A 15,100-nucleotide genomic window follows, 5' to 3' on the forward strand; every position below is an offset into this window, starting at 1 on the left:
TTCAGATTCTGAGATCGGAACCACTTTTTGATTCCAATCTCGAAACATTGTCACAAGACAACCCAAAGAAATTTTGATTCATCATCTTTCCGATTGTTCCAAACGAGCCATCACAATTCTGAAACATTCTTTCATCTCATTCTGATTCATCGTTGGTTCTGAATGATTGTTCCAATTCCGATAGACATCTGATAACCATGGTCACATTCGTTCCGATACTGTCTTCGTTTCCAAGTACATCTGCAGATGAGTTCATTTGCTCCAATTTTGACTTTTAGCTTTGACAATCAATTGCGAATAAATGCACACAACCATTCCGATTGCGAGACCGTTGCATTTACTGCCATCAATTCATCCTTCAACGAACACCGAGTCAACAATATTAAATCTAAATTTTCAGATTAAACTCCGAATCAACCATTTTTTTTTAACAATTGTTGTTCACAGATTTCATCAGCATCATCGACGAAAACACCACTTTTTGATGCAAGAACAAGACTCGATTGTCAAATAAAAACATTAATTGGATATTAGTTGGTCATAAGAAAAGTATTATTACGAACACTGATTAGAATTTGATATCGATTAACTTGAACTGAAACAACTCAATATTAGGAACATGAATGAATCAAGGAAATCGAGAGCAAAATCGAATGAATTATGCTTGAAATCAAAATTTGATTATGATAATTTCAACAATGGCGAGAACAACGTGAATCGGCGATGAACGTCAACAGGAAGCCAGAACTCGTATGATGAATTGGGTTCAAGATGAATCGAATGAACAATAACAAACAAAAAGGAGATTGAGAATATATATGGGCTGAACTTTCGACTTTATCAAATGAATATCAGATCCGAAAATAATGAATATAATGAACAGTGGTAACTTGTGATTTGGGCAAAAACATATAGATCTATGGATAATAATTAAATCCGAAAACTTTGAGCATAAAGCAAATAAGATCCATAGAAAAACATAAACTAAATGAGAATCGGATTGGAATTACCAAGATGAACAATATCAAACACCATAAATCCATGAACAGTAACTTGAACAAAAATCTTGATTCCATACCGCCAAAACACCAAAATCTTCAATAACTTGTGCAGAAAATCATCAAATCAAGAACCGATACTTCAAAAATCAGTAGATCAAGACCCGCTCTGATACCACTTGTTGGGATTAAAACCCTAATTGAGATTTGATGAACAAGATGCGGAAATAAGAACAAACACAAATATAAAGATTAGGTCGAATGATCACTCGATTTATTAAAAACATGAGTAAATTACACTTTCAGTATAAACTAAAGAATCTAAAACTACATAAGAAACCTCACAACATAGCGGCTACATTTTGTGTCACTCTTAACCCTAATAATGAATAATACATGATTATTTATAGGGAAAAGACAAGTTTTGAGCTTTTAACTTACACTTCATCAAGGGGCACATTGCCATTATCCATGGAATGCTTTTAAACCCTACAATGCTCTTGCCACATTATTTATAGCTTGTTTAATAGTTTTTCTACATCCACAGTTCTATAATTTTTACTATTATCCTCTAGTTACTTAAGGTGTACATACACAAAAAGAAAAAATAAAAACTAAAAAACAGTTAGAAGAAGCATCACAAAATACATCACCAAATGGGACATGTTTTACAAAAAGATTGATCCTTATAAGAGGATATGTACAACATTACATCTGACCTGAAAAGTCAGAAACAAAGAAGATGGTTACAAGGCTTGAACCTGACACCTTACTTATGGATTCTCATCTCCTTACTGCTAAGGCTATCATATAGGGACCACCTCTAATCTATTGTTACACTCACTTGTTGATTATCATATTTTTTACTACTAAAGCAATCATGTGGGGGCCACTTCTCGCCTATTGTTACACTCACTCATGGATTCTCATCTCTTTACTGTTAACCAATCATGTGGGGTCCACCTCGCGTCTATTGTCACACCTCGACATCCTTCATGTCAGTATCCAAAACATCCAACATTTCATATATTTCATCACCATGAGCATGATTTCTATCTCTAGACATAAAATAATCCGTACGACCACCATTTTCAATCCAACTGTATGCGGGTTCCTTCAACATTCCCTTTTCAAACATCTCTCTCCTTAATCTATCAACACATTCCCAATTTCCTTCTTCTGCATACATATTAGACAACAAAACATGATACCCCGAATTCTTATCTCCAACACCCATTTCAACCAACTTCTCAGCAACAACTTTTCCCAATTCAAACTCCCCATGGATTCTACAACACCCCATGAGTGACCCCCATATTTTCAAATCATTCCCCTTCTCCCCTAACCCTTTAACAAAATCATACGCTTCTGACACCCTTCCAACTCTCCCCAACATATCAACAACACAACAATAATGCTCGACTGAAGGAACAATTTCATACTCTTCTTCCATCGACTCAAATAATCGAAGACCTTCATCCACCAATCCAGAATAGCTACACGCACATAGAACCGCAACTATAGTTACAGAATCCGGTTTTATCCCGTTTTCTTTCATTGAATTAAACACATGAAGAGATTTCTCACCCATCCCATGTTGCCCATATCCCAATATCATGTTTGTGTATGTAACTAAATTTTTCTCATGTGAAAGTAAAAATACGTTTTCTGCGTATGTAATTACACCCAATTTGGAATACGTATCCACCAAAGCAGAATGCACGAACACGTTATTGTCTAAAGAATGTCGAATGGAAAACGAATGGATTTCTTTAGCTAATCTTGGAATTCCCATTACACTACAGCTTGGAAGAATCGATGCTAAAGTAACAGAATTTGGTGATACGTTGTGATCAATCATCTGTTTGAAAACATCAAAAGCCTCTTCGATTAGTCCGTTTTGAGAGTTCCCAGATATCATTGTGTTCCATGTTGCTTGATCTCTATCACCTGAAGAAGAAGAAGAAGTTCTCTCAAACAGATTTTGAGCCACTTTTATTAAACCCGATTTTGCATACATGTCAATGAGATAACTTTCCATTCCCTCAAACTCAATATTATGTCTAACAAGATACCCATGTGTTTGTTTTCCAATTTCACGGTTTCTTAGATTCGATGCTGCGGATAAAACAGCGGATATTGTGACATCATCGATCACAAACCCTTGATTTTGCATCTCATACACAAGTTTTAACCCTTCATCATCCATTCCATTCTGGACAAAAGACGAAATCATGGTGTTCCATGAAACTGTATCTTTTTCATTCATATTTTTAAAGATCTTTGAGCTTTCTTCAATGGAATTACACCTGGAATACATGACTACAAGTGTGTTCATCACCATCACAGGTAAAATTGGCATTGTTTTTATGATATACGTGTGTATCTGATTAGCAAGATCCAGCTCCTGCAACTGTGAGGCTGCTGATAAAACAGAGATCAAAGTGACATCATCAATGGCGACATCATCTGTTGCATGTAGAGCATGAATGAAAAGCTTAAGTGCTTCATCAGGTAAATTTTGAAGGACATATCCACTGATCATAGTGTTCCAAACCTCTATATTCCTCTCTAAACTATAATCAAATATCTTCCTTGCAGATTCAAGAGAACCAAGTTCAGCAAACATGGAGATAGCAGAGCTTGTAGCAAACACATCTGTGAAATACTCATCACCGGATTTAGTAAGCAACCCATATAAAACATCAGCAAGTTTGGAATCACCGATTCCTGCTACAGCTGGAAATACATTTACAAAGCTTACCACTGTTGGTTTAAGTCCAGACTTCAAGAGCTTTATGAAATGGGTAACAGCTTCTACAAAAAGCCCCATCTTCACATACCATGAAATCAGAATGTTCCATGAAATGACATTCCTTTTTGGAATTGATTCAAACACGCTTTTTACATCATCATACAAGCAACTGGCATACATGTTCAAAAGGGAATTACATACTATTTTGCTAGGATACAAATGGGACCGAATAATATGACAATGAACGGCTTTACCTATCCGAAGACTTTGAGTTTGGGCGCAGGCTTTGAGAATCGAAGAGTATGTGTAGGAATCAGAAAGAAAAGAGTTGGATTTCATTTGGGAGTAGAGGAGTATGGCTTCATGAGGCATGTTATTACAGATGAAGCCAATGATGATTGCGTTCCAAACCACGGTTGTTGGACTGGGAATTTCGTCGAACAGTTGGCGGGCAAGATGGGGTTGGCCTTCCCGGCATAATTGGCTTAGGCGGTATCGAACTGTTTTAGGTCTGGGTTGTTGGTGCAGCTCATCTTTTGTCCATCGGACGTGTGAAGGAGTGTTGGATGGTGCAGGTAATTGTAAGGAAGAAGCATGGCGGAGTGCTTGACGAGTGGGGGATGAAGAAGAAGAGTTCATGGAGAAAGAAAGAGGGAGAAGAGACGATGACATCGTGAGGCGAATATGTATCGAGTTATCTGCCACCAGAGAATCAAAGAAACACTTGCCTTTGCCTACAGTCATCGAGTGGCAGTTTAAACAGATAGAATTGCAGAATTTAACAGCATCTTTCCTTCTTTTGTCAATGTAAAAATATGTTTATTTTATTAAAAGAAAAAGTATTAATATTTTTAAGAGTAGGTTGTTGGAACAGGTCCCTAGGCTTTGTCAAACTTTGCAATTTTAGTCTAGTTTTAAGACCTAGAATTACTAAACCCTTTATAATATTTTTATTATAAATTGCAAAATCCGTCCCTTTGGTTGTCATATTTTTTGTGGTAGCGGTTAAAAAAAAAAGTTTACATTTGTATCGATATTTCAAATTTGAATATTTTTGATGATTTTGATCCCTGCACTTAACATACTTAACATTCGTTAATTTGCACTCTTAATGCAATTTTAGGTCGAACAATTTACTAAACTTTTGGTTATGAAGTGTAAAAAATATCCTTGTGGTTGTCATATTTTTTTGTGGCCCTGGTTCAAAAAAAAAGTTGGGAAAATGACTTATAAGGGTAATAATGTTTCAAAAATGTTCAAAAAACACCATCCAAATTTTACCTCTTCAAAAAATACCATCCAACTATAGGTTATGTATAAAAAACACCAACCAAGTTTATCTTTTGTTCAAATTGCACCTAATGGTAACTGGCAGGTGTAGGTTGCCAATTTGATTTTACCTGTTAAACAAAATTAAAAGAAAAAAGAAAATGATATAGAGTATACGTCGATTAAGTGAAGCATATGTGGTATTTTGGCTCATTTCTCGTCAACGGCTGGAAGAGAAGGAAAGAGGGGGAAGTCGCTTCCTCCAGGGTTTCATCGATCAACAATCCTTCAACAAAATCTGAAGTTGATTCCTCTAGGGTTCATCTTCATGTAAATTATACTCTCATCTTGAAGTCGATTCGTGCAGATTGTGAAGAATGGTACTAGGGCAAAGCGTGAAGATGCAAAGCAGCAGGAGTAGAAAGCGTCGTAAGCTCAGGAGAATTGGGGGGGGGGGGGGGGGGGCGAGGCGACAACCAAGGACGATGACGTATGATGATTAACAGAAGACGATTCCTTTTTATTTCCATTCGTTCAAATTGTCGTAAACTTAAGGGGTGTTTGGCTTACCTTTTCAAGTCCAAAAGTTCTTTTTAAAAAAAAAAGCAAAAAATGTTTGGCAAAGCTAGTTTTAAAAGTTACTTTTTGGAAAAGTCAGGAAATCCTGATTTTTTGTAACTTTTCCAAAAAGGACTTTTAAGCTTTTAAAAGCTAAGCCAAACACCCCCTTAGTAGATCTAGGAACAACAGTTTGAAGCATCTCATAATGTTTCTATCTGTTTTCCTCTAGACATGAATCAACCATATGAAAGGATTGTTCGAGGGTACATGGAGGAGAGGTCGACCGTAACTGCCATAATTTTCGACACGGGAACTGTAGGAGCGGGATCTAACGTCTTTGAAACAACAATTTCCGGTGATGCAACGAAGGATGGAGGGGGAAGGCATGGTGGAGAAACGACGACCAAACCAGTCTGCTTGGTCAAAGAAATTATTTTGACAACAGAGGAGGTCACATCCTCCACACCCAAACAAAGAAAACCCGTTACAAGAACTTCCTTTTTTGGACAGGCTGCAGGAGAAGGTTAGGGGTCTGAGATATCGATAGACCCAAGAGAAGCGATAAACACATCATCAACATCTGAGTCTGATGATTTGCTTCATGGGCTTGAGAGTTAGCTTCATCTTCATTCTTATTTTCTTTAACTTCGTCACATAAATTATAAGAGATTCAGTGAAAAATAAAAATTTTTGGTTGTGGTTGCTATCACAAAAAGCAACAGAAGAAGAAGCTAGAACCGAAGCTGAATCCATGAGAACTAAGAACACCATGAATACATTCTTTCTTTTGAGGGCTATCTTTAAAGTGGAACGTACCATTAGTTTCATCTTCAAGAGAAGAAAAAAGTGTTCCTTTTCTTGTAAAGAAGTCAAAATACAAGTGTCATGTCACCCAATGCTATACCATGTAATTAATTGTTAGGCCAACACATCAATTTTTAATCCTAGTCATCTTATAAACCACAACCACCGGTTACCATTAGGTGTAATTTGAACAAAAGGAAAACTTGATTGGTGTTTTTTCTACATAGATTATAGTTTGATGGTATTTTTTGAACATATAAAACTTTGATGGTATTTTTTAAACGTTTTTGAAACATTCTTACCATTATAAGTCATTTTCCCAAAAAATTTGGACTTGCATGGTTAGAATTTGGATGTTTTTGACTATTTTGGTCCTTTCATTTAAGGTTATTATTAGAAAAGCCATATTATTTTATGGTGGTTTTTGGAAAAGCCTAGCTTGAACAAAAAAGTTATAATTAAATAATATTTCTTTAAATTAACGGAAGAGTCTTTAGACTATTTTTAAAATTTGTGTTGTTAATGCATACTTTTACATTTTACAATTATGTTTATTCTCTTTTTTATACGAATTTGAGACATAATCTAGTCATTTGTATAAGGATTTTCAACATTTGGGCAGCAAAAATATGGTTTTTTTTCGGTTTTTTTATTTTTTATTTTTTTATTTTTATTGTATTTTTAACTTTCACATTTCCTAGGAAAATGCCTTCGAAAAGATATAAAAAGAGAACTGTCATAATAGAGTGTGTCCTCGAAAATGCATTTTAAGATTTTTGTCACCAAAATTGTTATGAAAAACAGCATTAAAAGCGTTGTTCCTCGGAAAATCATCGGAGACTGATCGGTTTCCTTGGAAAACCCTTGGAACATAAGAAAAAATGGTGTGTGATGTATTTCCTCGAAGAATCCTCAAAGTACAAGCAAAAATGGTGTGTATGGGACAAGTACTAAAACTTCTAAAAACATAGCTCTTGTCAGACATGTGTCAAAATGTTGTTCAGATATCCCTTAAATTTTCTTTTCCTTTGAGGACTTTTCCTACAACTTTATTTATTCAAAACTCCCTCGCAAAACCCCTTCAATGCCTTTGTAATAGTGAAATGGATATTCACCATTGCAAATGACTCCACATCTCAATCTTTCAAAAGTAGTTTCTACATTCGTAATTTAATAACAAAAAAAGAACAAGGTATATATAAGAAATGTTGTTCATTTTTTGGCTTGAGAGCATTCACAATAGGAGAATTTTAGGCGGTTTTCAAATCAAAAAGATATTGAGAATTGAAAAAGTTATTGGAGGAGCGTTTTTCAAACCAAAGTATTTTTCAATGAGCTTGCAAATTTGCAAGTTCTTGCTATATATGAGTTTTTTTTTAAAAAGATCGTGGTGAGTCACATATGTTTTTTTTTTTTTTTTTTTTTTTTGAGAAACAACTAACCAAATATTAAAGGGAAAGAGAAAAAACGAAATCTTAACAAAATCTAACAAGCAGCTAAGAAAACCAACCAATTACAAATCGATTACAAAGATAATTCATCTAATCGATCCATTTTTTTTTTGGAACATTTACTATTTTTAATACACAGCCACAAAAACGAATGTTTTTTTGACAGAATTGAAGATGGGATCCTTTCTTAATAGAATCAAAGATTTTATCAATTCTCAGTTTTTCAAGACAAAGGTTTCAAAATAATTGTAGACAGACAACTTGCATAACCTAAAGATAAGTAAATTGAAAACACTCTTATTCTTGTCATATAATAAACTTTTCATTTTAAGAGTTTTAGGGAAAAGCTCCACAAAAGCTCTCTCGTATCATGGAACATGGATACTCAGATGTTTCACTCACGTTACATCAACACCTGAAAGAAAACTCAGGAGATGTTTCTTTTAAAGTCCAAAATAAGAGATCCAACAGACTCATACGAAGCACCACCGTCGACCACCGCTGCTCTACTCTTCGCCATCATATCTTTCACCTTCCTTCTGACCTTGTTATCCTCCATCACTCGTCTTACACCACATTCAATCTCCTTCGCCGTGACTACAACTTTATCAACTTCCTGATTAACAAAATCCTTCTTATAATCCAACTTGATCTCCACCGCCAATCCATGCTCCACCACCATCTCAAACGCATTCATCTGTTGCTCAGCGTAGATTGGCCATGTCGCCGATGGTACACCAAACCACAAACTCTCCAACAACGAGTTCCACCCACAGTGAGACACAAACCCTCCGACTGCACAATGAGCCAGCAAAGCCACCTGCGGCAACCACCCAGTCACTTTTCCGATCCCGGCAGTCCGTTCCAAAAATCCTTCCGGCAATACCGTTCTCGGATCCTCACAATCACTCGGCGCTCCTGTTTTTTGATCTATCGAAGTTTGACGCAAAGACCACACGAAATGGTGGCCACTCCTCTCTAAACCATGTGCTATCTCCTTCACTTGAACCTCATCAAAACTTCCCATGCTCCCAAAACACAACACCACCACCGAGGAAGGCGGTTGAGAATCCAACCAGGTGATGATGTCATCATTACCCGACCCTTTTTCGGCAATGCTTTCTAGGTTGAGTATAGGGCCCACAGGATACACCGGTGGAATGGTGTTGTCCTCCAACAATGACTCAATCGCGTGTGTTTCCAATTCCATGAATGTGTTAACAATGATCGATCTTGCTTCTCTTAGTTTCCGAGCAGACCTCAGGATAAAGTCGAGCCCTTCTGGGGTTTGAACGACCCCTGGAAAAACCTTTGTTGGCACTGGATTCATAAAACTCGGAATGGAAATTGTGGAATCTGAGTTGCTCAGTTTAACGATGTCTTCGTTATGATCATCACAAAGCGTCTGGATGTATAACTTAAATCCAAGAAAACCCGCATTAGAAGGGAAGAACACATATGTTGGAACATTAAACTCGTTTGCCACATCTGTCATCCCGGTGCACAACATGTCGACGACGAATCCAGCGACCTGACTTGAACCCGGTTGAGTTATCATGTCGGCCACAATGTTCCTTACGTGTTTGGAATGACTGTTGATAAATTCAATGAAGGTGGTCATGGGATCTACTTTTGTGTCGTGCACTGGTAGGGTTTCATCTTGATGGAGTTCGATGAAGGAGATGTTGGAGTTAATCCAAACCGGTTCAAAGTAGTAGCACACGTTTCTGATTCAGGGGCATTTTAGTCTTTTTCTTTTGAGCATGAATAAGTAAATGCACGTTTGGCATTAGAGAGTTACTGGGTAATCGTTGCAGTTTTTTAGGAGAAGTAGTTTCAATTTAGGTTATTTAATTCCCATTGTAATCGTTGGTTTTAATGAGATCAAATAAACACAGAAACTTTTAGCCCCAATTTCCTTTGTTTTTTCGTCACTTGTGTGCTCTGTTTTACAGTAGCACCCTCTTCTTCTCATATTTGGTATCAGAGCTTACCGGGTTGCCTTTTTTTTTGGTGGATGCCAAAGTATATGCCACGCAACATGACCGGCGAGACAGATGCTTCTAAGAACAAAGATGGACACATGACCCTTCATTATCCGATGCTCGCCAGAAACAATTACACAGCATGGGCGATAAAGATGAAAGTCTTTATGCAGGCACAAGGCGTCTGGGACGCTGTTGAGTCCAAAAATCCCAGAGAAGTCGTAGATGTACGCAGAGATAAAATGGCGTTGGCAGCCATTTATCAAGGAATACCGGAGGAATTGTTGTTATCATTGGCGGAGAAGGAAACAGCCAAAGAAGCATGGGAAACTCTCAAGGTTATGTACATGGGTGCGGAAAGAGTAAAGACTGCAAAGGTACAAACTCTAAAGGCGGAGTTCGAGGCGTTGAAGATGAACGAGACAGACTCGGTTGACGATTTCTCCATGAAATTGAACAACCTTGTAAACAACATACGTGCTCTAGGAGACAAAATTGACGAGGCGTATGTGGTGAAGAAGTTACTTCGTGCAGTCCCCACAAAGTTCCTCCAAATTGCTTCCACAATTGAGCAATTTGGAGACTTAGATACTATGTCTGTCGAAGAGGTGGTCGGTAGATTAAAGACCCATGAAGAAAGAATCAGGGGCCCAGGAGAAAGTGACGAGAAGAAGTTATTACTCACTCAAGAAGAGTGGAAAGCAAGGTTCAAGAAAACAGGTACCGCCGAGTCATCGTCAAGTCAGAAGCATCAATCGTCAGATGCTGGACGTGGTCGGGGTCGTGGGAGAGGCCGTGGCCGCAGCAATCGTGGCGGACGAGGAGGTCGCCATAGCGGTGGGTCAAACCAAGGACGGCAGGAGGGCCGTGGTTACAACGGAAGTCGGGACAAAAGCACAGTGAAGTGCTTCAATTGCGACGATTATGGACACTACGCGGCGGAGTGTCCTAAGCCCCGAAGAGAGAGAAATCAAGAAGCCAACCTCTCTCAAACCCACCTAGATGAACCAACCTTACTTTTGGCGATGCAAGGAGAGATCTTCTTGAATGAAGAGAATACCACACCCAAATTACTCGCCATGCGTACAGATGGGTCTAACTCAAATCTGTGGTACTTGGACAATGGGGCGAGTAGCCACATGACGGGACAGAGATCGGTGTTTTATGAGCTGGATACAAGCATCAGAGGGCATGTAAAGTTTGGTGACGATTCAGTAGTGCAGATAGAAGGCAGAGGTTCGGTATATTTGCAATGTAAAAACGGAGAACAACGGGTGTTGCGTGATGTCTACTACATCCCGAGCCTCCGCACAAACATCATCAGTTGTGGACAACTTGCTGAAATTGGGCTCAAGGTGGTGATGCATGGAGAGTTTCTGTGGGTTTACGGAAGAAATGGTGAACTCCTCATCAAGGTAAAAAGAGCTCCTAATAGACTGTATAAAACTCTCCTGGAAGTTGTTAAACCAACCTGTTTATTGTCTAAACAATCTGACCAGACATGGCTTTGGCATAAGCGCCTTGGTCACGTCAATTTTCAAGCTATGAAACTCATGGATGACAAACAGTTGGCTGTTGGTTTGCCTAGTATCAGTAGTCCAACTGAACTGTGTGAAAATTGTGTGATAAGCAAACAAGCTCGTGCACCATTCCCGTCACATGCAAATTTTAGAGCCAAAAAGGTTCTACAACTTGTTCATGGTGATATTTGCGGTCCTATCACGCCACCGACACCAGCCGGTAATCGTTATTTCTTTATGTTAGTTGATGATTACTCACGTGTGATGTGGACTTTTATGTTAAAAACGAAAGATGAGGCGTTTGATTACTTCAAGAAATTTCGTGCACTGGCTGAGAACGAATCAGGTGAAAAATTGCTCACGTTCAGAACCGATCGGGGAGGAGAGTTCCTGTCCAAGAAATTTGAAGCTTATTGTCAAGAAACGGGTATCTTGAGACACCTCACATCACCGTACTCGCCACAGCAAAATGGCATCGTAGAGAGGCGTAACCGCACCATAGTCGAGATGGCGAGAAGTTTGCTAAAAGAAATGACCTTACCTGCTTGGCTTTGGGGGGAGGCCATACGACACGCCACTTACATTCTCAACCGGGTCTCAACTAAAGCTCTACAGAACTTGACTCCATATGAGGCATGGTCAGGAAGAAAGCCTAATATTGAACACTTAAGAGTGTTTGGGTGTACAGCTTACATGAAAAACAATACTGGGGGTTTGAAGAAACTAGATGATCGGAGCAAAGTTGTAATTTATTTGGGATCAGAACTTGGAACCAAAGCATACCGACTGTATGATCCAGAAACAGGAAAGATGCACGTGAGCAGGGATGTCAAATTTGATGAAGGAAGAAAATGGTTATGGTGCTCTGAAAGTATAATTAGCTCAAGCAATGGTACAAGTGATTCAGCCACAAGTACAACCTTCATTTTTGAAATTGCCGATGAAGACCCATGTGGGTTTAGTGATGAAGAAGGGTACCAGACCCCACAAAGTCCACACTATTCCTCAAATGAAGTTTCACGTGAACAAGAAGAAGCTGAGTTTCCAAGTCCAAATGTTATTACACCTGAAAGCTCAAACACCCAAAACACCTCTACGGCAAGTTCACATTCAACACCTGCTTCACCGGTAGAAAATGTTGAATCGTTATCCTCAAGCAGCGAAACACCACCTCTAAGATATCGATTGCTATCTGATATTTATGCTGAAACCGAGAGAATAGAACTCAATGATGAAGAGTTATATTTCTTGGGAATGGAAGAGCCTACAACCTTCGGTGAAGCTACAAACGACAATAATTGGCGGAAGGCAATGATGAGTGAGCTTGAAGCAATCGAAAAGAACGGCACGTGGAAGCTAACGACTCTCCCACCGGGCCACAAAGCCATTGGATTGAAGTGGGTGTTCAAACTAAAGAAGGATACAGGCGGTAATATTGTCAAACACAAAGCGAGATTGGTCGCAAAAGGCTACGTGCAGCGTTACGGTATCGACTACGAAGAAGTATTTTCTCCGGTGGCCCGAATCGAAACCATACGCCTACTACTTGCTCTTGCAGCCAAACAAGGGTGGGAAGTACATCATCTTGACGTTAAGTCAGCCTTTCTTAATGGCGATCTACAAGAGGAGGTATATGTTTCTCAACCGGAAGGGTTTGTCAAGGAGCAGCATCAAGAAAAAGTTTACCGTCTGTACAAAGCCTTGTACGGTTTACGTCAGGCACCAAGGGCTTGGAATGCAAGGTTGAACAAGTGCTTAAAGGGACTCGGCTTTGTTAGGTGCCCTCAAGAACATGCAGTATACACAAGACGCAAAGCGGGTCAACTACTGGTGGTGGGAATATATGTCGATGATTTGATTGTTACAGGTACAAACGTGACTGAAATTTCAAAATTTAAACAGCAAATGAGTGCTGAGTTCGACATGAGCGACTTGGGGCTGCTGTCCTACTACCTGGGTATTGAAGTGAGCCAAAAGGAAGGTCGAATCTGCTTGAAACAGGCAGCCTACGCTAAGCGGGTGCTCGAGAAATCGGGCATGTTAGAGTGTAACCCGACCAAGTATCCCATGGAAGCAAAGTTACATGTCGGGAAAGATGAATTCGGAACACCGGTTGACTCGACAGACTACAGGAGAGTTATTGGCTGCTTAAGGTATCTTACACACACTCGACCAGATCTCATGTATGCAGTGGGTATAGCAAGCAGGTACATGGAGAAACCCACACAGAAACACCAACAAATTGTGAAACAAATACTAAGGTATGTGAAAGGAACTATGGATTTTGGGCTTACATACGAGAAAGATGACAGAAAACATGAAGTGCTGGGCTATACTGATAGCAGTTGGATAAGTGATTTAGATGATAGCAAAAGCACAGGAGGCATGGCATTTTATCTCAACAAAAATCTAGTGTCTTGGAGCTCCCAAAAGCAGAAGACAGTGGCACTTTCGAGCTGTGAAGCTGAGTTTATGGCAGCTACAGCAGCCGCTTGTCAAGGCATTTGGCTTGCTGGGTTACTACAGGAGATAACTCGGGTTGATGCCCGTCCCATTCAATTATACGTTGACAATAAATCCGCCATGGATTTGATGAAAAACCCGGTGTTCCACGGTAGAAGTAAACACATCAACATGCGGTTCCATTTCATACGGGATTGTGTGGAAAGAGGAGAAATTTCTGTCATTCATGTGCGGTCCGAAGAACAACGAGCTGACATCTTCACGAAGGCACTCCCGAAACTGAAGTTTGCTGAGATGCGGGAGCTGTTGGGTGTCAAAGATCTGAGATGAACACGTTATGGATTAAGGGGGAGAATGTTGGAGTTAATCCAAACCGGTTCAAAGTAGTAGCACACGTTTCTGATTCAGGGGCATTTTAGTCTTTTTCTTTTGAGCATGAATAAGTAAATGCACGTTTGGCATTAGAGAGTTACTGGGTAATCGTTGCAGTTTTTTAGGAGAAGTAGTTTCAATTTAGGTTATTTAATTCCCATTGTAATCGTTGGTTTTAATGAGATCAAATAAACACAGAAACTTTTAGCCCCAATTTCCTTTGTTTTTTCGTCACTTGTGTGCTCTGTTTTACAGTAGCACCCTCTTCTTCTCATAGGAGATTCGATCGATGGCGTTCTTGAATAATGATTCGATGTAGGTGGTGATGGCGGAGCCGAAGGTGGACGGCGGTTTAATGACAAGGACTGTTATGGAGATTTGGTGATCGCGACTGATGAGCAGTTTTGCGATCTCAATGATAGATATGATATGACCGACTGCAGGCGCAGGGATGAACACCAACTCTACGATTGTTTTCGCCATTTGCGTTTTGTTTCAAGAATGGTGAATTTGAGGTTTAATTGTAGTGTTTTATGCGCCAGTCCATTTCGATAACATCAAAGGAGCATTTCATTCCGGCAAAACCAAGCAGTAGCTAATCACAAAAATACAAATGGTAAGAAAACGGTAAGAGAATAAACCAAATCATATATTTTTAAATTTATCCATACATTAATTATTTATTTTATGAAATGATTAAGAATCTGTGTAATTATTTTTCGGACATATTTATCAATTTAATTATTTTGCCAAAATATGATATGTTTTTCAAATGATGTGTGATTTAGGAAAAAGACAATATCATTCTTGCAAAATTTTATAAATTCAGAGATTTTTAACATGAATAACTTTTCAAAATTTAAATAAGTATATGCACAAATGACAAACAATTAAATCCAAAAAATATTCGTTCAACCGTTTT

The 15,100-nt window shown here is 38.9% G+C and overlaps 2 protein-coding genes across 2 annotated transcripts; both read right to left on the minus strand.

Annotated features, from left to right (window-relative positions):
- Positions 1–1,643: 1,643 nt before the first annotated feature.
- Positions 1,644–4,551, minus strand: LOC145037644 (Tetratricopeptide repeat (TPR)-like superfamily protein). The gene has a single exon (XM_078986338.1). The coding sequence runs from the start codon at positions 4,495–4,497 to the stop codon at positions 1,975–1,977; it is 2,523 nt and encodes an 840-aa protein (XP_078842464.1). The 5' UTR covers positions 4,498–4,551; the 3' UTR covers positions 1,644–1,974.
- Positions 4,552–8,265: 3,714 nt separating this feature from the next.
- LOC145034081 (anthocyanidin 3-O-glucosyltransferase 2-like) lies at positions 8,266–14,661 on the minus strand. The gene is made up of 2 exons (XM_078982488.1): positions 14,466–14,661; positions 8,266–9,530 (listed from the first exon to the last, which is right to left on the minus strand). The coding sequence occupies exons 1-2, from the start codon at positions 14,659–14,661 to the stop codon at positions 8,266–8,268; spliced, it is 1,461 nt and encodes a 486-aa protein (XP_078838614.1).
- Between the last annotated feature and the right edge of the window lie 439 nt (positions 14,662–15,100).

The sequence above is a fragment of the Lactuca saligna genome, chromosome 3 (genome assembly GCF_052625555.1).
Source record: "Lactuca saligna cultivar CGN05327 chromosome 3, ASM5262555v1, whole genome shotgun sequence".
In the NCBI taxonomy this organism is placed as follows: domain Eukaryota; kingdom Viridiplantae; phylum Streptophyta; class Magnoliopsida; order Asterales; family Asteraceae; genus Lactuca; species Lactuca saligna.

Coding starts and splice junctions, on each gene's coding strand:
- LOC145037644 (XM_078986338.1), bottom strand. CDS start 4,497: ATGACTGTAGGCAAAGGCAAGTGTTTCTTTGATTCTCTGGTGGCAGAT.
- LOC145034081 (XM_078982488.1), bottom strand. CDS start 14,661: ATGGCGAAAACAATCGTAGAGTTGGTGTTCATCCCTGCGCCTGCAGTC. Junction 9,531..14,465: donor ATTATTCAAGAACGCCATCG/ATCGAATCTCCT, acceptor CGGTTTGGATTA/ACTCCAACATCTCCTTCATC.